Raw genomic sequence first — 26080 nt, 5'->3', positions numbered from 1 at the left:
CGAAGCAGCGCTTCAGGTCCGAGTAGGTCACCACCAGAACACTCTTCTCATCCCGAGACACTAAGCTGATCTTCTCAGGCACGCCCGCGTCCAGCTACACAGAGAGGAGAGTACTGGTAGACAGCTGAACAACAAGACATACTGGAATAGACAGGTGGCTCACAGAGACAGAGAGACAGAGAGACAGAGAGACAGAGAGACAGAGAGACAGAGAGACAGAGAGACAGAGAGACAGAGAGACAGAGAGACAGAGAGACAGAGAGACAGAGAGACAGAGAGACAGAGACAGAGAGACAGAGAGACAGAGAGACAGAGAGACAGAGAGACAGAGAGACAGAGAGACAGAGATGGCATACTTTGTTGAGGCAGGAAACAATGTGGCTGAGGTCTATCCAGGGGGTTCCAGCCTCTGTCACCTGGTGGAACAGATGGTCTCTGAACAGCTTCAGCAGGTACCGGTCCCCCGTCTCAGACCACGTATGGTCCTTCTGAAACCTGACACACATTGGCAGAAGTGTGATATGAAGGTGCGAGTCAGTTGGTCAGATGTTCATCCAGTCCTAACAGAGTGGTTCAGTACTTACTCTGGTCTCTCATTGATGGTGCCCAGTTTGGCCAACAGACGGAAGAGACGACCATTCTGGACCTCCTACAACAGAGATAAAACTCTAAGTCATATATTAGGTAATAGTTGTCTTTGTGGGGGGGGGGGGGGGGGGGGGGCACAATCCCTCACAGAACTTGAAACAGTAACCAGGTTGTGTCTTGAAGCCAGAGGCTAGGTAGTGCTGGTCAACTTCCTTCAGCCGTCTGGTGTGTGATCGTGGCAAAGTTGATTTGACATTGTATAACATCTCTGGGGATAGTAGTAAATGGGACAGTATGTTCATGTTACACATCTTTTAGTTGCCTCATTCATATACGAAAGCATTTCATTTCTACCATTTAGTTGGCTTAAGTCACTGAAATGTGGAGCCATCGACATCTTTAAATATTGTCCCACGTACATAGATAATGTACGGATGGTCCCTAACTAGCCATAGCGATATGGAATGTCAAACCAAATTGACCATGGGCATTACGATTGGCTCGTGTGCAGCCAGCTGTGGGCATAGATTCTACAAGTGTCTGGAACTCTATTGGAGGGATGCGACACCCTTCTTCCACAACAAATTCCATCATTTGGTGTTTTGTTGATGGAAAAAACACCATCTCAGGAGCCACTCCATAATCTCCCATAAGTGTTCATTTGGGTTGAGATCTGGTGACAGACTCCTTTGACACCCCTCTTTCAAAGTCACTGAAATCTCTTCTAGCCAAAATAATGGGTAACTGGGCATGTTTATACATGACCCTAATTCATTCAGGAACCAGTGGCGGTTCTAGACCATTTCAACTGGGGGGCCACAAGTTATGTAAAAATGATTTCATAATCCACATTTAGGGGAGCCACAAGGGGTTCCAAAATTGTCACAGGGACACTGCCCCCCCCCCCCAGAACCACCCCTGTCAGTAACCACACCTGTGTGGAAGCACCTGCTTACAATATACTGTCTCCCTCATTTACTCAAGTGTTTCCATTATTTTGGCAGTTACCTGTAACATACATACACACATACATACAAAGAGTAATATGAACCACTGATGTTCAGAACACTACTGATAACATGTCGACGCGCGCACACACACACACACACACACACACACACCTGATGGACAGACAACAGTGTTGCGTTTGAAATGGACTGAAAGGTGGCATTTTCTGTTTAATGCTAAAGACTGCAGAACAGCTCACACACACACACACACACACACTACTCGGTTTCCTGATATAAGCACCAAAACAAAACTCAAGAGTAGCGCTGCTGAGGGGGTGTTAAGCAGTGGGGTTGGGGGGGGGGGGGGGGGTTTCACACCCCAGGTCTAAGGCCAGAACAGGACAGCAGTCGCTGTAGAGGCCGGAGGGGCCGCGGCTCACAGAACATTCTGTATTTTCACACCCCCTCTCAACACCTCTCCTCACGTGACTCCTTCCATTCACCATCACAGAGCAGAGGTGGCATCGTGTGTGTGTGTGTGTGTGTGTGTGTGTGTGTGTTAGTGTACCTTCGCCAGGTCCTCCTCGATGACATCATTCCTCATCTGTGACGCATCCAGCTGTGTGTAGAAGCGAGCTCCGATCATGGGCATGATGTCATTAACGCTGCGCAGCCTAGACTGCTCTGTCAACAGATACCTACAAACAGGTAGTGACTGAGTACTTGTGTCAGTGCAGTGTGTTCACTTGTATATCTGAGTGTGTTGTGGTTGTTGCAGATGACTGAGAAATGGCTTCAGGGATGACCCGGTGTCGTCCTTGTCAAGGATGGGTTCTGTCTGTGTCTGTGTGTGTGTGTGTGTGTTCTGTCAGGGTGTCTTACAGGATGAGGTTCTTGAGGTCTGATGAGTAGTTGATAGACACCAACTCCATGGCCTTCTGCAGGTTCTCTCTCTGAATGCCAGCCAGAGAGTTACAGGCCAGGGCCAACACCACCTTGCCCAGGGATATCAGGTCCGCTTGCTGCAAGCGCACACACACAGTTAACAGAACACACTACAGCCAGGGGCCAACTCAACCATTTCAAAAAGGAAATCAGGCCAGCAAGTCAAAACTCAGAGCAAACACACACACACACGGCACTAGCAGAGGCTCAAAATATAAAATTGTGGTTACAAGATAGCTGATAGATTGTGTCCACAATATTGCTTGAGGAAGTAGGTATTTGAAACATTTTTCCATGATGTAACTAACAAAAACGAGAGCATTGCAGTTTTACTAGTCAGATTTGCGGGCAATTGCTCAACCGTGGCGCTATCCATGGTGCTGAAACTCTGCATGGTAGGGTTGGACAGTTCCAGATGTTCAAATCCTCATACCATCCTCTCATTCCGGGATTTACGGTATTACCAGTTTAGAACAAAGGGGGGCCCAAAAAAATATTGGGCATCTTACCAGAATGCTAACAAAATTAGCACAATTCCATGGAGGCTGCTAGCTAAACATGCTAACGTGCACAAATGAAAATAAACTAAATTGCAGAGACATGCAATCTAGCTCATATAGTTATATATGACCAAAAGTATGTGGACATGCTTATCAAACATCTCATTCCAAAATCATGGGCATTAATATAGAGTTGGTCCCCCCTTTGCTGCCATTACAGCCTCCACTCTTCTGGGAAGCATTCCACTAGATGTTAGAACATTGCCGAGGGGGACTTGCTTCCATTCAGCCACAAGAGCATCAGTGAGGTTGGGTGCTGATGTTGGGTGATTAGGCCTGGCTCGCAGTCAGCGTTCCAATTCATCCCAAAGGTGTTTGATGGGGTTGAAGTCAGGGCTCTGTGCAGGCCAGTCAAGTTCTTCCACACCCATCTCGAGAAACTATTTCTGTACGGACCTCACTTTGTGCACAGGGGCATTGTCATGCTGAAACAGGAAAGGGCCTTCCCAAAACTGTTCTCACAAAGATGGAAGCACAGAATCTTTTAGAATGTCATTGTATGCTGTAGCGTTAAGATTTCCCTTCACTGGAACTAAGGGGCCTGAACCATGAAAAACAGCCCCAGACCATTATTCATCCTCCACCAACCTTTACAGTTGGCACTATGCATTGGGGCAGGTAGCATTCTCCTTGCATTTGCCAAATCTCGATTTGTCCGTCGGGACTGCCAGATGAAGTGCGATTCATCACTCCAGAGAACGCATTTCCACTGCTCCAGAGTCCAATGGCGGTGAGCTTTACACCACTCCAGCCAACGCTTGGCACTGTGCATGCTGATCTTAGGCTTGTTGCACTATATATACACACAAAAGTATGTGGACACCCCTTCAAATTAGTGTATTCGGATATTTCAGCCCCACCCATTGTAGTTGGCTACATTCTTTATATTATAAACATTAGAAATATGGATGGCCATGCATCATTCTTTGCAAAAAATAACTTCCTTTTTCATTGTATGCTCATTTCCCTGATCAATGTTGACTTTCAATATAAAACACAATCCGTCATTACACACCTGGACTTTCTCCCATTTACAACCAACCACGTGACTGGCTCAACTGTTGTGGGGAACTACGGTGAGCTTCAAATGGAAAATAATGTGACAGGTGAAATGAAGAATCTGCTTTATCTCCTAATGTATTGCACAAGTTGACTGCAGGTATTTACTTAAAAAGTAGCTACAAATTGATTTTGAATAACTAAAAATAAATAATTTCTACAGTATTGAAAAACTGTCCTGTGGCCATTTCCAAATAATCCGGAATAGCACCCGAAGCATATCCATGGTGTGGAATATCTGCTACTAGATCAATGTGCTCATGTTTGTTTAGCGGAGAATCTGATGTTCTCTGTAAAAGTGACCACAATAAGTCGATAATCAAAGTAAAAATTACCACAACGGTGTTCATTTCCCCTGCTAACCAGGTGCATGAAGGGAGGGAAAAAAGCAACAAGATGTCTTGACATCTCAGTCAGAGGCTAAACCCAATGTCATCTTCACTAGGCTGTAATAACAATATTTAACCGAAATTGGCCAACGTGCTTCATAAACTAGGCTAAAAATCAACAAAAGTGTGGTGACAGAACTCGAGTTGATTAAATTGCAACAGAAACCGTTAGATTCAGGATTCATGTGTACATTTCCCCATTTATAGTGATATAGTCAGGTCAGATTTTATTTCCACTGGTATTATGCTTTTAAAATTGCATTTGAACGGGAATACCAGGTTGACCAGGAGGAGCTTGCAATTTTCTCGGGAACACACACACACACACACGAAGCTGAACTAGGCCATGTTGAGCCAGACTAACACACGGAGGGGGGGTTACTGTACCTGGTACTGTGGCATGAGGGTCACGTGGTTGGTCTGACTGTTGTCAAACGTTAAGACATCAAACACCCCTACACAGTTCACCCGTAACCTGCAGGGACAAAAAGGTGTGTTGAGTGTGTGTGTAAAACGTTAGCGTGATGTCAGCGTGTGTGGTTTCTCCCTATTCTGAGAAAAGGAAGCCAGGACTAGTATAGAACTTCTGCTTTCACTGTAGTTTACAGTAAATAACCCAGCAGATACTATCAGCACTATCAGCACTACAACAAAAAAAATCAGGGGGCTTTCAGACACCGTGTCTGCACAGTTGTTTCTGCAAGGAACTCAAGACTAAACCAGAGACAGCAACTGGTTAGAGGTTGCATGAAAAACACTTCCGTTTCTCTGACCACACTGCATCACATTCAACATCTGTGTTCACACCTGGTCTCAGAGAATATGGATCTTGCTGGGATCCATAAGGTTGGTCAGCAATGTGTGTGAGTGTGTGCGCGCGTGCGAGATGCGTGTCTGCGAGGTGTGTACCTGGTCTTGCCGGTGATGAGGATCTTGCTGGGGTCCATGACCCTACAGGCCAGACCAGCAGTGTGGATGGTTCTGAGGGCTGAGCTCAGCTGGACGATGTAGGCCCAGATCAGAGACTCGGGGAGCAGACCTGCGTGCTGCCGCGGTGGAGGGGGCTCGTGCTGTCCTACGTGGGGGGGGGGGGGGGGGGGGGGGGGAACAGGACACACACACACGAAAGGAAACAGACTAAACACATTGAGTAGGGTGTCCATTCAAAAAAATTAAATTTAAATAAAAAGCATTTTTTGACCAATGGTTAAAATAAAATGTGTAGTTCCGCCTAAGAAAACCAAATGGTCCAAACCTGATGTCTCGATTATAATCCGTTCAAAAGTTATTACCCTTGTAGGGTGGCCAGAATCAGGGTGACTAAATCAAGAGGCCAGAGGGAAAATAACATAGCGTGTGAGCTAGGCTGGATGCTGTGTGAGAATTAAGGCTAAGTGACAAGCTCACCGTCCAACTCATCTTTCTTCTCCAATCCGGAGGACATAAAACAAGTAGGTAAGACATATAGATTGAGACATGGCATGTAGCTAGCGTTTTCATATTTGGAGTGTACGTTTTGCATATTAAATGCGAAATTTGTGTTCAAAGATTTTTCTGAAAAACAAGCGCATGTCAACGGAACACTGAGTACCACAAGCTTTGTATTGGACATTTAATTCAGTTCATTTGGCTTTTTGCAAACTGCAAAAACAACTTTGCAGATGACCACCACAACATGTAAAATCCTCAAGTCGCTGCAAGAAAGCGCCACCGTTGCTTGTTTTCAGATGTGTTAGGTTACGAAATCAGACTTTTTCCAATATAAAATGTTGTTAGAGAAAGACCCCACTGAACGATTCAGAACATAAATCACTCTTCATCTTGGTAAAATTGATTTTACAACATAAGGAAGTGAAATAATCAAAGCACATTTTCACCAACCCTGGGCAGAGCGGGTGGACACCCTACATTGAGGCTTTCCAATAAAAGAGTTTAAGAAGAAAAATGGTATCAACTTGACAGCAAATGTCAGATGCTTACTTGACAAACACCCAGTTGTTGAACACTTGAGGTGTTGCTGTAGTGCAATAGAGTTGCAGAGCTATTAGTAGACCCTTATTGTTGCTGTGAGGCCACAGAGGGGTGTTGCAGTGTGACAGTTAAACACTTGTTGCCATGAGGTCAGTGAGGCCAGAGAATCAGAGGTTCTGCTTCCTCTGGCTGTGTCCCTCCTATAGCAGGTAGTTGGGCCTGGCTGGTGGCTATAGCACCAGTCTCAGGATCACTTTCAGCCACAGCTTCCCCTGACGACAGCTTGAACAGACCAGCAACATACCCTTACACAGACCAGCAACTGTCAGTGCTGGTACACCCCACTCCTCCTCCTCCTCCCCACCACCACCCTCACACAGAAACCGTCACATTTTACATTATAGTCATTTAGCAGACGCTCTTATCCAGAGCGACTTACAGTAGTATCACACTGGTTTCGCTTAGGGAAATGTGGTGCCAGACATTGACTGGCAACATTTTAATTTACCGGACATTTGAGAAAGTTTACCAGACCCATATGCATTGGGTGCGTAACCTGATTAGGGTGTGTGCTCAGAATGACAGAAATCACATTTACAATATGGTAATTGATATTACCAGAACATTCCAGTGGAGGATGCAATGTGCAGTCCTTATCCAATTCTGATGTCACTTTGAACATGTTAGAATAACTGTCCACATGTACTTTTCCTCAGCCAACAAGACGAGTAAAGAACAGCAAAATCACTATGTTAATCTACTATAGCAGAAAAGTTTAGGCGACCTACTGGATTGGTCAGCTTGTGGAGAAAGAAATGGCCTATGTAATAGGATCCTTTGCAGCAAGGTAAGACATACCTCAATGTGTATGAAAACATTCAGGTTTCAAACAAGAGTATGATATCAAAAGGCATACTGCCGCGTCACGCTGACGAAGCCCGACTTTCATTGCCATTTGATGACGCATTGAAAACAACTCGGAAGTGCGTCGGCACGGGGAGTGTGTTGGCATAAGTACGGGGGGGGGGGGGGGTGCGTCGGAATCAGTAGGGAAGGGAACTCACCCCACTTCCTCTTGGTGAAGTAGGAGTCAGCCGCGGGGTCGTTGAAGTGCCTGCTGAACATGGTCTCTGCCCCCGCATGGAAGTCATAGGAGAACACTAACGCTGAGAGAAACAGGAAGTCATCATGGGGGCTTCAAACAGACTCATACAAAAACCAATAAGTACACAAACACAACATGGGGGGGGGGCAGGACATAAAGAGCCACCCCACACACACGACTCACAGTGGTCTCCAAAGGCCTTGGTGGTGAAGACCTCCCTCAGGGTGACAGAGTTGGAGTGTTGGATCTTCTTCCACATGTCCACCAGCATCATACACTTGGTGTTCACCAGCCTGAAACCTGGACGCACACAAGACATCCAAAGAAGATCACCACTCAAGATTCCTTCTATTTTCAAAGGCTGAAAGAAAATACATCCCATACCAAATATAAGATCATTTAAAATTGTGTGTTCATCTTGTGTCATACGAACAACTCACCATGTATCCTCCTCAGGCAGTACGGTAGGTCGTCCTTGCTGTTGACAGCCTTGTAGCAGGAAGTGATGTAGCTGAAGTTGCTGTTCTTCTGCAGGCGGTTGGGAGGGGGGACGGGCTCCAGGGGAAACAGGCTGTGGTAGCTGTCCACCTCAGATGGAACACCTGGGACAGGGATACATGGCATGACAACACACCAACACAGCCAAAATAACCTACATCAGTTGGCACGCATCTTAAGTTACAAGTTGACACTTGAACAACTTGAGAATGTTCTACGAACCAACTAGTGTGACGTGTGTGAACTGTCAGGAATACTAAAGACAACGACACGTTTCAGGAGGCGAGTCTCACTTTCAGTCTGCCGTGAAACCCCAAAATCAAAAGAGGCCATACCATCAATACAACGCCAATAACAGCCCCCCCACCTCGGTTGAGCCAATCAGGGAAGGGATGCTTTACCTGTGTTCTCTGACTGGTCAAGCTGAGCCATGGTAATCAGATGTCTGTTAATCAGCTCCTAGAGGGAACCACAGGAAATGACATCAGCAATCAACACTGACATCACAGCACGGAGGGAGATTGGAGGATTAGAACAGACAGAGAGACACTTTAATATGGAGACAGGATGAAAAAGAGAACAGAAATGGAGACAGAGTGGGTGTTTCAGACAGAAAGAACCAGGTGAAGGAAGAGAGGAAGAGCATACCTGTCGGAGCTCATCAGCCATGAAGAAGGACGGGGCGTTGGCTTTGGGCTGCATGTAGGCCACGTGGGGAGCAGTGGGGGGGTAGATGTGGTAGGTAGGAAACACCTGCACAGAAACACATTTAACGACTGCACTTCCTATTGATGCAGTAACTAAAACTAACAGGTCATGCTGTCAGTAAGGGCAGACTAAATGGAACGTACCATCCCGGCCATGGGAGCGGGGGTGTTATCAGTGTAGAAATAGGTGGTCCCCCCCACCGTCTCCTTCTGGATGATGTGGGCCCCCTGGTCAGACACACTGGTGGGCACCATGTAGTTGGCTGGGTTGGGGTTGTTGGGGTTGGGGGTGTGGCTACGCCGGCGAGGGGCAGGTGAGGTTTGGGGGGTGATTTTAGGGGAGTGGAGGGGGGTGGACCCCGCAGAGAGAGACATCCCTGTATGGGGGATACCAGAGAGGGTGTGTTAAAGAGGGATATTGAGGTACATTGTTATGACTAACTGGTGACTGACTAAGGTGGAATTCATCATGGCAGGGATTTACCTAAGTAATACATTGTTGTTTTCTATAGAGCATCTCCACTGTATGGAGTCGACTCACTTGGCTAGCCAGGAGAACAATGGGAGGTGACATCAATAGAGAACCTTTACACTGCAAACTCACTCACCCTGACATATCCATCATATTGTGCAAACGGAGAAAATCCTAACTTAGAACAACTCTAGGTTAAGTGTTTTTTTTTTGTAGTGGATGGCTCACCAGGCGCGAGGGCAGTGGAGCTGCTGAGGCCGAGGTGGGGGAAGAGGGGAGATGGGAAGGCCGGACCACTGGACTGGACCATAGTGGCCATTCGGGGAACCCCCTTAGGGATGAACTCATTGGCTGTAGGGTTAGGACCCTGGAGAGAACGAGAGATGCATAACCCTAGGATTAGATTTCATTGTTCTTCATCAGATATTCTATTTGTTTTATGTTATGTTTATTTTCCTTATATGCGGATTTGGCTTCATCACAGTTTACAACAAAAACAAACAGTGACCGGATGTTGTAATCTAGAGAAAACGCACACAAACGAACCACAACGGATGGGTTTAGGTTTGACCATTTCCCCCCTAGGAGCTCAAACTCTTCCCTTTGGTTGACGACCACACCAGGGACCTGGGTAGTGGTGCTCACCTTTCTCCTTTGTGATATGCTCAGAGCACCAAAGTCACTGAAGAGTGAAGACATGGGGGAATTCCCTGGATCTGGAAGAGGACATAGAGGGAGCGGGAATGAAGACTGTGTTGCCCACGGAGAGTTTTCCATCGACCCACAACTCTGACCTGGTCCAACTGCCAAGGTTCCATGGAATAGATCTGTCAGTGATTTCAAGGGTGTTCCAATCAAAGAGTTAGAAATTGTACCAATTATAATTCTACAGTTATTACTTTCAAAGATCTGTTATACTCCAGTGGATCCCAACTGCAGTCCTCGAGAACCCCAAACATACCTGATTCTACTCATTGAGGGCCTGATAATTAGTTGACAAGTTGAATCAGATGTGCTTGTACTGTTGGGGGTACTTGAGGACCGGAGTTGGGAACCACTGAGCTAGTCCATAAAGTTTCCTCTAGGTACTAGGTTCTTACCGTGAGTGCTGTGGCTGAAGTTCTTGGCACCGTCGTCAAGGAGACTGGGAGAAGCGCTGCTGTTGGTGATTCTCTACACAACAAAACAGATGCTTACATTTTTTTTTTTAAAAGCATCTTAGTTACCTAGCTACCATATTCTAGCAAAGACCGCAGCCCTGATGTTCCCAAAAGGAACCAGTCTGTAGCAAAAATAATTCCCATTAGAAGCCACTGTATCTGCATCACTGGCCGATGGTCTTGGAATTCAGCGTAGGTGGATGCACCTGGTCAAATTCTACATATAATACAGCTGTATCCATTAGTGATCTGCCGGGTTTGACGAGCAGAAGTGACTTTTCGCAGCAGGTTAGGAGAATTAAGGTCAGCTAAAATGCAAAAAGTGTCCCCGACGGCACCCGAAAATATGTACACTGAAAAATAAACATGGAACAACTTCAAAGATTATTTATAGATTCTTTAGGGCCTAATCTATGGATTTCACATGACTGGGAATACAGATATGTAGGGGCGTGGATCAGAAAACCAGTCAGTCTCTGGTGTGACCACCATTTGCCACATGCAGCACGACATCTTTGCATAGAGTTGATCAGGCTGTTGATTGTGGCCTATGGAATGTTGTCCCACTCGTCTTCAATGGCTGTGCGAAGTTGCTGGATATTGGCAGAAACACGCGTCGATCCAGAGCATCCCAACCATACTCAACTGGTGACATGTCTGGTGAATATGCAGGCCATGGAAGAACTAGGACATTTTCAGCTTCCTGGAATTGTGTACAGATCCTTGCAACATAGAGCTGTACATTATGCTGAAACATGAGCTGGTGGCACAATGGGCTTCAGGATCTCGTAACGGTATCTCTGTGCATTCAAACTGCCATCAATAAAATGCAATTGTGTTTGTTGTCCATAGCTTATGCCTGCCCATACCATAACCCCACCACCACGGCACTCTGTTCACAACAAACCACTCGCCCACACGACCCCATACAGGCCGTCTGTAATCTTCCCGGTACCGTTAACAGGGATTCATTCGTGACAATTCTCCAGTGTGAAAGTGGCCATCAAAAAGGTGAGTATTTGCCACTGAAGTCTGTTACGACGCTGGAACTGCAGTCAGGTCAAGACCCTGGTGAGGACAACAAGCACGCAGAGGAGTTTCCATTTACATTTCCCTGAAAAAGGTTTTTGAAAATTTGTGCAGAAATGATTTGGTTGTGTAAACCTAGCTTTATCAGCTGTCCAAGGTGGCTTGTCGCAGACCATCCCGCAGCTGAAAAAGCCAGATGTGGAGGCCCTGGGCTAGTGTGGTTAGACATGGTCTGCGGTTGTGAGGCCAAATTCTCTAAAATGACGTTCAAGGTGGCTTATTGTATAGAAATGAACATTCAATTGTCTGGCGGACATTCCTGCAGTCAGCGTGCCAATTGCAAGCTTCCTCAATACTTGAGACATCTGTGGCAGTGCAGTGTGACAAAACTGCACATTTTAGAGTGGCCTTTTATAGTCCCCAACACAAGGTGCACCTGTGTAATGATCATGCTGTTTAATCAACTTCTTGATATGTCACACCTGTCAGGTGGGTGGATTATCTTGGCAGAGGAGAAATGCTCACTAACAGGGACGTAAACAAAAATGTGCACAACATTTGAGCGAAATAACCTTTTGCACATATGGAACATTTCGGGGATATTTTATTTCAGCTCATGAAAACACTGTTGCGTCTTTATTTTTGTTCAGCGTAGCTACAACCAGGCATGCCCTGAGAACAGTCTTGGTTTCCACTAATGTGATTCTGCTAAAACCTGCATAATTGCGTGATTGAAATAAACAAACACCATAATCATCTAATTTTCTTTAGGTCAGATACTTGGGACTAGTGTTGGGGAGACATCTACTCCAAATAACACAATATAATCGTTTTGTGCCGTTAATGACTAAATAATTCCAGCCTGTGCAATTTGTGCCAATTCACCATTTTATACTCATTAAATAATCATTGTTTGGCAGAAAAAGAAATAAGGCTTAGTTATTTAATTTAGAATTCATTTTCAACATATTGATAAAGACAAGTTAAATAAAATCAGTTAGGCAAGTCAGTTAAGAACAAATTCTTATTTACAATGACAGCCTACCCCAGCCAAACCCTCCCTTATTAACCCAGACGACGCTGGGCCAATCGTTCGCTGCCCTATGGGCCTCCCGATTAGGGCCAGTTGTGATACAGCCCGGGATCGAACAGGGGCTATAGTGACGCCTCTAGCACTGTGATGCAGTGCCTTGTCCTGAGTGGCGCAGCAGTCTCCCTGCCCAGTTGATGTTAAAGTTAAAAGAGAGTATAATCTTGCACATCACAACATATTGTCAATGTTAAATATCACGATATTCGATTTAATCATAATAAAAATCGGCCAAACCCTACTCTGACGTCCCTACCCTAAACCATTTTAAAATGTCAACTTCATTAGGCTAGGGACGTCCCAAGGATCCCCAATAGCACAGATCACTGTCTTTAGACCAGTACTGAACCAGACTTTCTGATAAACATACAAGAACAAGTTCACCTCTACCACATCAGCCAAATATCACTATTATTTAGTATTTGACCCTACTGCAGATCTAAAGCTGGTACCTGAACACTTGAGTAGAATGACAAATCATAAATACACATACATATATATAAAACGAACAAGAATCTCAAAGTCACTTTCAAACAAAAGTAGGTATCTGTCGGGTCAGTAGTGTTTAGTGGGATTCTGAGGCTGGTCATACCTGCATGATAGAGTATTTAGACTCTGCGGGGCTCCCGAAGCCGTTGACCCCGATGAAGCTGCTGCTGAAGTAGGAGTTGGTCAGATTGGCATCGCTCAGGGTCCCGCCCTCCATCCCAGGGACTGTAGAGGACAGAAACAATGGGTTCAGAATCAGCAGCCTGCTTCTACTACACAGGGTGGTCCTGGTAAACGTCATATTCTGTTTGAAAAACATTATGAGTCAGACAATATATGCCACACGTCACCCTTATAAAGAGTGGCAGGGGTCTCATTAATTGAATGGCTGTGTGACGCAAAATGCATGTAATGCACATAAATGAACTAATGTTGTAGTCATGAGGCCATAGATTGTCTTCATTTACAGGACAATTACAGATGGGTAGCCAATCAGCACGCTTCTTGAGAAGATGTAAACACTTCAACTTTATCCAGTTTCCCAACTTGTGTGCAACCGAACACGTGGCATTGTGCAGAGTTAAATAAAATACAGCTGTGGTGGTTGAATTATTTTGCAAGTGATGATGCTAACTAGTTAGTTACTAAGTAAATTGACTTCACTGCAGCAGATGTTTGGTTAGCATGTAAGCTAGCTAGTCACCTTAAGCATGAAGACAAGCATCATAAAATGCCTCGCTTCCAAAACGATTCAACAATAACTAGCGTTGCTAGTTAACGCTAGATGGACGCATTACTAACTATAGTAGTTACCTACTGCAAGAAGAGCGCAAACGTTAATTTGCCGTTAACTTTTTTTTCTTCCGCCAGACGAACTTTTCTAACCATAGCCATGTAACGTTAGCTAGCTACATTAGCCAATGATTGTCTGAATTTGCCCACTGATCTCTTGTAGCTGTCAAATACAAAAACACTCAAATTGCTAACTAAATGCATTTATTGAAGGAGCTCAAACTCTGGACGGAAAGCTTAGCGCTCAGACACTTTAATTAGTTATGCTTGAAAAACATGTTTAACCCACGCTGTTTTAGGGGGGAAAGAGGCCTCAAAGAATCCCCGGGCTCAATGTTAACAAAGCCCCTCACACGCCCAAAAAGCAACAACCACCGATGAGGCTGTGCTAGGCCCTGTCGTATAGGACGGCTACAAACAGACGAAGTATACTCACTGGTTAACATCTGTCCCTCCAGAGCCGTGCCTGCAGGCCCCAGAGAGTCGCCCTTTTTGGGGACGTTCGGTACCCCGACCGGGCAGGCCGGGGGTGCACTAAGCGGATACGTCACGGCTCCTCCAGACATGGATAAAGGGACAGGGCTTGTTCCACTGTGAAGGGACATGCTTGCCATGGACGGCTCCTCATGCAAAAACTGACACTCGTCCCCATAAAAGCAAGTCTTATCCTTTGCGTAGTATCGGCAGAACTTCACCTTGACGCAGGGTATTCCGACACCCCCGAGCGGAGCAGCTGAAGCTGGGAGTCCACTGTTCATGACACCGCTGCTGCCGCCGGAAGATATTCAAACATAGAGAGACGTCGATTGCTAGGTAGCTTGTTCTCGAGTAAGGTTCGTAATGTCAATGCAAAGCGATATGCAACAGCAAATATGTTTTGTCCAAGCTTAAAATGACATTACTCACATTATCCGACTAGAAGACAAATAATTAAGATAACTACGGGCATTGCGTTTGACAAATCCTGGTCGCTGTTGTCGCTATTCATGTAGCTAGCTAGCTAGCCCGTTGTTTAGCCTCGTTCACGCTGCTGTTGTTGTTTTCTACACTCTGGCGAGCTACTCCGCTTTAAAAAAAATAAATAAAGTGGCTTATTCATTTCGCCGATTCAGTTGCAAAACGTTTCTTAAAATGGAAGCAAACGGAACGGGGAGGGATCTACCTGAACGTGTCCAATAGAAACTCTAATTTTGCTCTGTTTGCATCCGTTTGGTTCTTAAACGTTTTCCGAAATGAATAGACCCCAGTTAGCGTTGCATTATGGGAAGCTTGCAAGCGTTTAACGTTACTGCAAAAGCCAGCTGCGTTTGGAGCTGCTTTGAGGGACAGACTCAGTTTGTAGCTTTTGGTCTGTGGACAAAACCAACGATTTCCATATACAGAAGTCGTCACCCAAACCCAGTCACACGGTTACAGGCTTTGCAGTCGTGCTTGAGATGAGTGGACGTGCCGTTTGATATTACACCTCTGTGATGTAGCAAGCTAACATTTCTCTATGTCTGTAATATTGTAGCAGCACAGTATCACCTTGACATTTCATCAATCATTGGATTACTCGTGATTTGTATTACGTTGGCAACTATGAAAGTATACTGAACGTAACATGTAAAGTGTTGGCCCCATATTTCATGAGCTTAAATTAAATATCCCAGAAATGTTCCATACGCACAAAAAGCTTATTTGTCAAAAAATTTGTTCATATTCCTGTTAGTGAGCGTTTCTCCTTTGCCGATATAATCCATTCACTTGACATGTGTGGCATATCAATAAACTGATTAAACAGCATGATCGTTACACAGGTGCACAATAAAAGGCCACTCTAAAATGTGCAGTTTTGTCACACAACACAATGATACAGATGTCTCAGAGAATTGAATGTTAATTTCTCAACCATAAGCTGCCTCCAATGTCATTTTAGATAATTGACAGTATGTCCCCGTATGGTTGCTGCTGTAGGCTGAACTATAGAACCGCTATTTCCATGTTAAATATAATGGGAGGCATTTTCTCCATTGTTTTTGATGGTAGGCCACTCTGGTAGGCCTACATTATCAAATAGCCACAGTAGCCTACTTTACCACTGTTAAAACTAACTTAAAGCGGGTACAGCCTCAATGTTCACAGTAAACAGGTGCGGGAAGTTGGACAGAATTTTGACAACATTCAAGTTTGCGCTCAGTAGACCTGAAATTTGTCAGTGACAAACTTTGTTTTGAGTGAACACTGATGACCACCATTGTCATCTATTTCTTGTTATGATGGATGTAGCTATGAATATAAATGTATACACCTCATAGCCTACATGTTTGTTTTTTCTTCGTAAAAGCACATAGATCATAGCCTAGATGTTTGTTTTTTCTTCGTAAAAGCACATAGATGTGTATGAAACAGTAAGCAAAAATGTTGAATTTGGTCAAATGTGGAAATGTGCCATACTGCCTTTTGAATAACATCTGTAGTCAAGGAAGCATCGTGCTAAATATATTGTCACATTCCACTTAGCAAGACTATTGCCAAATAAGGCACACTGTCACCTACTTTTATAATAAGCCATGAGGTGGTACCACCAGCACAGCACAGGTTGGTGGCTCCTTAATTGGAGGACTGGCTCGTGGTAATGACTGAAGATGAATCAGTGGAATGGTATCAAATACATCAAACATATGGTTTCCAGGTGTTTGATGCCATTCCATTTGCTCCGTTCCAGACATTATTATGAGCCTTCCTCCCTTCAGCAACCTCGACTGAAGCACAATGTATTTCATACCAAACAGACAAACATTAAAGAGTAACTTTCTTGACAAAAAAATGTTTCATCGAAAACCAGATGTTTTAGGCTTAGTTGAGATGATGCAGAGGTATTCTACATTACGTTTTCAATGGTAGTGTCGAAGCGCTAGGAGCAAAAGGAGCTAGATTTATTATTACTAAAATACCAAAATATCGCTTTTGCAACGAATTGTCAAAATGAAGGCCATATTGACATGTTTCCCTATAACTAAGCCTAAAACATCTGGTTTTCCATTAAACCTTTTTTTTGTCAAGAAAGTTACTCTTTAATGTCATTGTAGCCTGTTAGGTTATTAGAAAGATTTCCATAAAATTGGTAGGTTGTAATTGCATTAAGGCCTATAACTATAGACTAGTTCATGACCAGGTTTTAATAGCCAACCATCCCCAGTTGTGTGGCCAGTCATTAAAATGTGATAACGTCATGAACCCAGAGTCACAGAGCAGACACTCTGAAAAAGAACTGCACATCAGATGAAACGTCACAATTAAATGAGAACTTCTTGGAGCTTCGCTCTCGATACCGTCTCATTGTGAGACAAAGCTACATACGTTGAAGACCAATGCCAATGAAGGGAAAGAGGAGAGTTGTGATCGGTGAGTTATTAAAATCATCATCAACAATGTGTTTTATAGCACAAATAATCAATGGAATAGTATTATCTCTATTTACATTGTTATTTAGCTTCTTGGTTGTCTTATTCATCAGCTTGTTCAACGACTGTTTTATTCGATAACCCTAAAGTAACAATACATGTCCAACTATTCCCCAAATACATTTGAAAACATTTATTCTAGCTAATTATTTGTTAAAATGTAAATGTTGCACAAAACTATATGCTGCATTTTATACATTCCCATAGTCCCAACTTCCTCAATATCATCCATCTGCTGTGTATAATGTATTTTTTTTGGTCTTCAACTGAAAGAAAAACATTGCAACAAATTGATGAATATACGCCTTGATTAGATATTATAAAGTAATTTGGTTTTCGTTGATCTGGTTCTCTGTTTTTCCGGTTCTCTGTTTTTCCAGCTGCGCTCCTGTTGCTGTGCGCTCTTTGTGACGGAGACGAGTTGCAGCCTCAGCGAGACGCACCTCGAGTGCAATGTGTCACCACAAGTCTGACGGTAGGTGCCTAAACTGACCGTAACTGTGCATTCGTGGGATTAATTTACCAAACTGACCGGTCACTTACTGTAAACTTAAATGTTCAATCGGATTTTGAAAAGACCTGTGGCCTGTCCCTCGCTTCGGCTCCTGTTTCATGACTTATTAGAGTAAAAGTTTGGTAGTCTGTGGCTGAGTCACACTTTGAGATTATCCTCACAAACAGTAAATCCGGTTTGTCAACTCATGTGCATTTATCGTTGAGATTTTTGTAATGGTGGCCTAATGTCACTTCATATTGCATTGCAGAAGGATACAGGATTGCTCTGATCATATATTTTGAAGGATAATAAAAGTGAAATTCTGCAGCCCTAACATAACTCTAAAAGCAGATGTATTTCTGCTCTGACTTCAACAAGGTAAATGGAATAACAAGGCATAAAAGAAGAGGGTGGAAACTCACAGTTAGTGGTGGTGAAATAGCACCACAGCACAGGAGGCTGCTGAGGGGAGAACGGCTCATAATAATGTCTGGAACGGTGACAATGGAATGGAGCCCGGAAACCATGTGTTTGATGTATTTAATACCATTCGCTCCAATCATTACCACAAGCCCGTTCTCCCCTTTTAAGCTGCCAACAACCTCCTATGCACCACACCTACTATCCTATGTGTTCCTGTCATACACTGTCTAAAAAGGCATCAAAACACATGCTTATAGATGCAGTCCTCTAAATGCGACCTTGACTCAGAGAACAAAAGCAGAACTGCTATTTTAATAGAAAGTCAAGAAATGTACATTCTCGCCAGGCTTTGTTCAAACAGCTTTCTGAATATTCTGAATAGTGATGTCTATTCACTTCAAAAGCCATCTCAATTTACAGCTGATCATCCTCACTTAGTCTCTCTCCCTGACCTGGTGACATGTTGTTCCAGGGGGTGTGGTGTACTCTGTCTGAAGCCCATCTGAATGGTTCTGCTCCTACCAGACTAGAGGTCCCTGCTGGGCAGAGCCTCCATGTCACCATGCAGAGCCTCCCAGGAGACCCTGTCTGCAGCTGGAGCCGTGGACCTGACCCAATAAGGTAGGTGTGTGTGTAGGTGTGGGTGTGTTTGTCTTTGTTGTGTTACCTGGCGCCTCAAGGCCCATTGTATCATTAATGCGGGTTCTGTGTACTTTTGCATCCCTGCTGAATTCATCTGTAACTATTTATCCTGCCAACAGAGGGGGCTATTCTATGGCCATACCACATACGTCTGTGAGTGATTCTGGAGAGTACTCCTTCGGCTGTGTGAATTGTGGCATCATCTCCTCTCTGAAGCTCTCTCTACTTGTTGGGCCTCCACTGAGTGAGTGACAGACCTTTTCTAAACCACTAATGTGATATCAGATTCTGATCTGCACCACATTAAAGTCATATAACGTCAATACCATCATCGTGATTCTGAACAACATTGAAATCTTAGCTGTAGTTCATTCTCCCATTGGTTACCTTCAGGACGTCCCTCAAAGCCACATCTGAAATACATCCCTGGGAGAAGAGGCTTTCTAGCTAACTTCCAGTGTTCTTCAGAGGGAAATCCCAAGCCAGAAATCAAATGGTTCAATAACCTTGACAAGACTGGGTAAACTTTGGTGAACATAATATAGAATCTTAAAGAGTGTTTTCAGGGTTTTGACTTGAGTTTTGTCTTGAGTTTCATATGTAGGACCTCTCCAAGGATGGCTACATACTTTATTTTCTCCTCCTGTCCCACAGACAAGGTAGTCATGGGAATGAGACATCTAAGCACTCCGAGAGGTCCAACAACACAGTGGGAAGTAAACCATACTACAAGACAACAGTTATGTGCTGTGCTAGTAACTCCAAAGGAGAAGAGTGTTCTCAGCTTTATGACTATGGTTAGTATTATTGTAAAAGTGTAAACACAATGCCCCAAAAAACTAAATGGAACTAAAGGCACTCAGTCAGTTGAATACTGACTGATGTGTGATCTGTTGGTTTCCTGTGTGTGTCTCAGACTTGGACCGCAGCCGTAGTGTGGATGATGATAATGAAGCTCCAGAGATCACTCTGAGCCCGGGTCAGCCCCTGCTGCTCCGCTGTAGGGAGAGAGAGAACAACACCTCAAAGTGGCAGACTGATATACAGGAACAGGTAAGTGTTATCACTCATTCATTAACCTTTTATTTCCATTGTTGAAAGCATATGATCAGAACCATTTCACTTTCCTCTCCAAGACTTGTTCACTGTATTTGAGGTAATGCAGTATATCGTCTTTTCCTCCAGGTGTCCATATATAAACAATCCTATAAAGGAATAGATATGACCTACCTGTTCTGTGCGTCGGTGAGAGTGAACCACAGTGGCATCTACACATGCCATAGCAACAAGAACAAGTTCAAGTCCATCCACATCCGGGTCCTGGGTCAGTACAACAGGCAACAACACTGAATCCTTCTCTTTTTACCTTTTCTTTTCAGTCAAACATTCCCTTGACTTTATTTTAAATGTCTATCTTTACTTGGTCTTTACTAATCTGTCAGCCACTTTCTTGTCATCTGTCCTGATTCTCTCCGTACCACCACCCCCTACCTGTTTTTTCCCCCCAAATGATGATTTCCAAGTGATTTCCATGTGATTTCTGGTGTTGTGTGTCCTCAGAGAAGGGCTTCATTTCCATCGACCAGCTGAATGAGAGCAGTACCATCTCAGCCCAGGAGAGGCCAGGGTTCTGTCTGCGGGCCCTGGTCTCCTCACACCCTCTCCTACGCTGCCATTGGCTGGGCCCGGGTGGTGTACAGACCCAGTGCCCTGAACCCACACGGCTGTGGAAGAACAGGTAGAGTAAGGCTGGTGGTCTCTGTATGGGCTTCCTGAGACTTCATTTAATCCAGGACATACTGACATATCCATGTTCTATTTGATTCCGTGTTTCTGTTGCAGTTTTATAAAGCTTTACTAAAGGTCTACTGCATCTACAAGATTTGATGAGGTTAAGTTTGGTTCAATAAGGTTTCACACGATTCCATATGGTTCTTCCCCCCCCCCCCCCCCCCCCCCCCCCAGGACTCTGGAGCTATGTAACCCTGAGCCAGGAGAGTACCAGTTACACCTGGAGACTGGGACTGGGGTGCTGAACCTCACAAAGACCCTCTCTCTGTGTGTGGCAAGTGAGTGACAGCCGACTGCCCAGTCAGATAAGACTTGTGATTGTGTGCATGACACCTCAGTAAGACACCTGTCCTCACCTGTCCTCCTCCTCTGTCTCTCAGGTACGCCCACCCCCAGTCTCTTCCAGGAAGAAGACTACATCACCTGTAAGACCAACAGCCCCCTCCCATTCAACCTCACCTGGAGGTTCTGCTCTCTGTCCAATGACAGGTACCTCTAGATTTAGGCCAGAGTTTCTCGTGTTAGGATTCAGCTATATATCTTAACACTAGTGGTGGGCACCAATATTGATAATTCGATATGATATTGATATCATTTCATATCGATATGAGCAAGGCATATCTTGATATTGGTTATTGTTCCTGTTAACCTACCCAGATAGCACCTAATGTTCTGAGAACCATATGTTTCTTAGAGCTTGGTGAGAGTGTGGTTCTCCTAGTCCTATGGTTATTTTGCATACAACCATCCTACAAAGTTCTGGGAATCCAGGATTCGTTCTGAGAACCATATTTTTCTTAGGTGTCAATGTCATGGTTCTATTTAAAGTAATGTTCTCAGAGAACATTAAGAAACAACGTTCTTAAAAATAAATGTTTGCATTATTAATTCCTATGTAACGGTCGTCGTAGTGAATGGACCAAGCGGGTACGTGAATGCTCATGTTTATTTTACAAAATAAACCACGAACACAATGAACGGACGACAAACAGTCTTGCAGGCAACACACAGCTATGCAAAGAACAACTTCTCACAAAACCCAAACAAAACACACCCCTCATTATAGGACATTTTTGGGGATGGTTTTCAATGATAGGCCACTGTCCTTCATCTCTTTCTCCACGGCCTTTCGCCAGGTTTCTTTTGGGTGGCCACGCTTCCTTTTGTTAACTTACACTATTATGAAAAAGAAAAATACAGGATTTTGCTGCAACACTCTTACAGACTCGCAATTTAGCATAGCCTACTTAAATGGCTGCTGATGGGCCATCAACAGGGTTCCCATTGCCCAATGGGCAATCAGAAAAAAGTTGTCTGAACTGCACAAAGCCAGTGCAATGTTATTCATTAAAAACGATATGATATCGAAATTGGTTAAAACAAATGCAACTGATATCGATTTTCCATACCATTGCCCATGCCTACTTAAACCTGAAGCAACTTTATGGGGATGTTTCCCTGACACAAACTAAGATCATTTCCAATGGAAATTCTCCATTGATCATGCTGTTTAGTCCAGGAATAGGCTTAATCTGTGTCTGGGAAACCAACCCTACGTGTTTACCTGTGTGTGTTAACCTGCCCCCCCCCCCCCCCCCCCCCCCCCCCCCCCCCCCCCCTCCCCCCTAGCTGCCAGTCAGAGTCTGCAGCCTGGAAGGAGATCCCTGCCCCTCCCCCAGAGCTCTGTGACTCAGACCAGTTCTGCCATAAGAAGGTCCTCAGCTCTCTGGACAGGGTCGAGGTGGGGAACCACTTTGTCAAGTGCTGCATTGCAAACTCTGTCTACTCACAGTCACACTGCAGCGAGCCACTGTTCAATGCAGGAATGGTCTTTCCGCAGCAGCGTACTTTCAAACAACGTAAGTGGTCAGTCAGGAAAATTAAGTCCTCAGAAAATCATCTACAGCTTGAAGTATTTTTATAATGGTTGTCATCGTAGCTCCAGTGTGGTACAGAATTGGTCACAGTGTTGTCATGGCTGTTGTCAGACATTGGTTCTATCTGTTGATGTGTGTGTTCCATCAGCCTCCAACTCCTCTCAACTCCTGAGTGTGTCCAGTCTGGTTCTGTTCCTGACACTGATGCTGGTCATCGTGGCACTGCTCTACTTCCTCAGGAAAAAGGTACACAAACACACACAGACAGACAGACACACAGACAGACTTGCTCACCACACTCAAACATTCTCACACACCCTCCTGATATGTTGTGTGTAGAAACCCCAGTACCAGAGCCAGCTGCAGGTGATTCAGATGACGGGGTCTAATGACAACGACTACATCTACATCAACTTCAAAGACTTCCAGTACGACCAGAAATGGGAGTTCCCCAGAGAGAACCTGGAGCTGGGTAAGACTGGGGGAGATGTACCAGTGGAATGACGTAGCCTGGCCCATCTACTTGGGAATCTCTAGTCTCCAGCATCACCAATAGTATTCCCACCAACCCTGGGTTGTTGTGGTCTTTCTCCCCAGGGAAGGAGCTGGGCTCTGGTGCTTTTGGCATGGTGCTTCAGGCTACAGCCCACGGCATCAGCAAGCCAGGGGTCTCCCTGCAGGTTGCTGTCAAGATGCTGAAAGGTACAGGGTTTTACCTGTGGGATGTTTTACACTGCTGGCTAAGTGTTGGTGTTTGCTGAAGACATACTATTTAACATACCCTGCACCAGTGAAGTCACTCAGGTCGTTGTTGAGTCTTGATGTTTGCCCATGCAGAGAAGCATGAAACAGTGGAGAAAGAGGCTCTGATGTCAGAGCTGAAGATGCTGACTCACATCGGACAGCATGCAAACATCGTCAACCTGCTGGGGGCGTGCACTGGCTCAGGTACGACAGCCAATCACAGACAGGCTCAGAAACCAGCATCTAGCAGAAATAACGCAGGAATAACTACAACATGTAAATGCCAAGAACATGTATTTAGAGATTGTACTGAAACGAGTACATGTGTATTTAGGACTGTCTCTAAGTGCCTGTGTGTGACTGTGAATGTGTGTATCTGACTCTGTGACTGTGTGACTTTGACAGGGCCAACGTACCTGATCTTCCAGTACTGCCGTAATGGGGACCTGCTGAACTACCTGAAGAACAACAGAGAACTGTACCACAAGTCTCTGACCGAGGCCTTCACCAGGGACCGCTTCAGCAGACTTTACCACAACCTGCCCAAGAGGAGCTCCACTGGAGGGCAAGAGAGCATCGCCCTCCTCAGCCTCAACTCCTCTCCCATGGACACCGCTGATGGTCAGTGTGGTGTAGACACAGACACATGAAGAAATAGGCATGCTAATGTATAAAGCAGCACAGTTAAATACGTCGGTAGGATCTCTTCACTGTTTGCCAGTAGATCCCGTTGACCCCAGCTGATCCTTGCTGATCCACAGGTCCAGGGATCTATGAGAAGCTGCAGGAGGAGGAGGAGGAGGAGGAGGAGGAGGAGGCACTGACCTATGACGACATGCTCAGCTTTTCCTACCAGGTGGCCAAAGGCATGGACTTCCTGTCCTCTAAGCACGTACGTGGATTGACAACACTGCACACTACACACTGCACCATATTCACTTCACCATGTCCCCTCATACATGTAATACTCCCTATTCCCTACATCATTACTCCCTACACACTCTCTCTATCTGGGTGTGTGTTTCTGTGTCCAGTGTATCCATCGGGACCTTGCGGCCAGGAACGTGTTGGTGTCTCAGGGTGGACTAGTAAAGATCGGAGACTTTGGACTGGCCCGGGATATCCACAACGACTCCAACTACGTAGTGAGAGGAAATGTAGGTACTATACACAGGAGGGAGTGTTTGTCTGTATTCTACAGATGCTCTGTTGCCAGTGACAACAGCTCTGTTCTAAGCATGCAGTGTCAGTGTGTGTGTCTGATGTCTTGTGTCGCAGGTGCGTCTGCCAGTGAAGTGGATGGCTCCAGAGAGTATCTTCCAGGGGATATACACCATGCAGAGCGATGTCTGGGCCTATGGTATCCTGCTGTGGGAGGTCTTCTCTCTGGGTAGCTACATAAACATACCTACTCTTTAAAAAAAAAATGTATTGTCATTATTTTGTTTTAGTTTTTGTCCTTTATATTGTGTGTTGACCGAGTTTGGGGATGAGGTGGGGCCGCCAGGGGTATGTTTAGGATGGGGGGGCTTCAAAAACATACATACTGTACACACTTATTAAAGATGTATTCCCTGCATCTTTATTATATGTGATTTGCTCTCTTCCTCCCTCCCTCTCCCTCTCTCTCTCCCTCTCTCTCTCCCTCTCTCTCCCTACCCCTTTCTCTCTCCCTCTATCTCCCTCTCCCTCCCTCTTTTCCTCTACCTCCCCCTCTCCCTTTAAGGTTTGACCCCCTACCCGGGGATAAAGGTGGACAACAACTTCTATGTGATGATAGAGAGAGGTTTTAAGATGGAGAAGCCGTACTACGCCAGTGAATCTGTGTACGTATCCAGAACCGCTCAGCACCTACATCTATACATCATACACATTTAATTACAATCAAATATATGAACCGAAAAGGAGGTTTCATCCTCCTTTTCCTCCCTCTCTCCCACAGGTATAAGATGATGTGCAAGTGCTGGGCCCTGGAGCTTCGGGACCGCCCTCACTTCGCCAAGCTGGTGGCCTTCATGGGCGACCAACTGGCCGACATTGAGGAGAAGGTGAGATTCAAACAACACAACAAGCCTCAATGTAGACGTATCAAACTTTCCAACTGGCTAGCACACAGCATTCCATTAGAATCATGCCCCTTTTCTGTCTTAGCTCTACTGTAACATCCTGGACAAGAGCTCCAATGACTCCTTATACCAGAATGCACCAGTGAATTCTGACCTCTCTGCCTTGGCCAAAGAAAAGGAGGTTCTTTTGACACAGTCACAGAACCAACACAGCAAGATCCATTCCACTGGAGAGGCCCCAACAACCAAAACAACACCCTCTGACATGGATGCCATGGAGGCTGATGATGATACACATCTGTAACCATATCAGTGAGCGCAGGGGCCAATCTATCCTTCTGATTATTCTATTCCATACAATATACTCAGGGTTGGGGAGTAATGGATTACATGTAAGGGATTACAAAAAAATGGTAACTGCTATCCTTAACAGCAAATATATTGTAATCGGATTACATATTGTTTTGAAAAACTAGATGATTACTTTGAGGATTACTTTTAAATTCAGAAAGGATGTTTTCTCAATGACATTCAAATCAGCATTGAAAAAAGGCGCAAGTTTATGTTTGTTTCAGCTGAGCGAGTCTGACCACAAGTCAGAGACCACTATGATGACACACAAAATGTGTTTGATGGATCGAGGGAAAAGAGCAGGAATAGGCTTTTGTAGGCTACAGTCCAAGCTATGGCTTCCAATGGTGCGACAGCTGTCGGCATCCAAAGATTATCCAACTTGAATAAACGCTTGGAGGTAAGGATGACATCAGTGGTGTTGTCTACGGTGATACCGA

At 44.9% G+C, this 26080-nt stretch overlaps 1 protein-coding gene and 1 long non-coding RNA gene across 2 annotated transcripts in view; one reads left to right on the top strand and one right to left on the bottom strand.

Annotated features, from left to right (window-relative positions):
* LOC115195269 (uncharacterized) overlaps positions 1 to 25761 on the top strand; it is a 93289-nt gene extending 67528 nt beyond the window's left edge. The window contains exons 20-42 of the mRNA XM_029755041.1: positions 9830 to 9875; positions 17631 to 17725; positions 18642 to 18790; positions 18931 to 19055; positions 19205 to 19331; positions 19466 to 19608; positions 19728 to 19864; positions 19997 to 20135; positions 20372 to 20549; positions 20777 to 20880; positions 20983 to 21091; positions 22232 to 22461; positions 22628 to 22725; positions 22819 to 22951; positions 23077 to 23181; positions 23317 to 23427; positions 23629 to 23844; positions 23985 to 24115; positions 24258 to 24380; positions 24502 to 24613; positions 24950 to 25049; positions 25166 to 25271; positions 25375 to 25761. Coding sequence (XP_029610901.1) covers positions 9830 to 9875; positions 17631 to 17725; positions 18642 to 18790; positions 18931 to 19055; positions 19205 to 19331; positions 19466 to 19608; positions 19728 to 19864; positions 19997 to 20135; positions 20372 to 20549; positions 20777 to 20880; positions 20983 to 21091; positions 22232 to 22461; positions 22628 to 22725; positions 22819 to 22951; positions 23077 to 23181; positions 23317 to 23427; positions 23629 to 23844; positions 23985 to 24115; positions 24258 to 24380; positions 24502 to 24613; positions 24950 to 25049; positions 25166 to 25271; positions 25375 to 25593 — 3036 coding nt within the window. The 3' untranslated portion in view covers positions 25594 to 25761. The remainder of the gene's footprint in view (positions 1 to 9829; positions 9876 to 17630; positions 17726 to 18641; positions 18791 to 18930; positions 19056 to 19204; positions 19332 to 19465; positions 19609 to 19727; positions 19865 to 19996; positions 20136 to 20371; positions 20550 to 20776; positions 20881 to 20982; positions 21092 to 22231; positions 22462 to 22627; positions 22726 to 22818; positions 22952 to 23076; positions 23182 to 23316; positions 23428 to 23628; positions 23845 to 23984; positions 24116 to 24257; positions 24381 to 24501; positions 24614 to 24949; positions 25050 to 25165; positions 25272 to 25374) is intronic.
* LOC115195492 (uncharacterized) lies at positions 1412 to 3178 on the bottom strand. The gene is made up of 2 exons (XR_003878703.1): positions 2664 to 3178; positions 1412 to 1709 (listed from the first exon to the last, which is right to left on the bottom strand). It is a non-coding gene; the product is annotated as an uncharacterized LOC115195492 (long non-coding RNA).
* Positions 25762 to 26080: the final 319 nt, after the last annotated feature.

Source organism: Salmo trutta, chromosome 6 (genome assembly GCF_901001165.1).
Source record: "Salmo trutta chromosome 6, fSalTru1.1, whole genome shotgun sequence".
Lineage (NCBI taxonomy): Eukaryota > Metazoa > Chordata > Actinopteri > Salmoniformes > Salmonidae > Salmo > Salmo trutta.
Note: the sequence above shows the minus strand (reverse complement) of the source record. Positions and strands in the feature narration are given on the sequence as shown.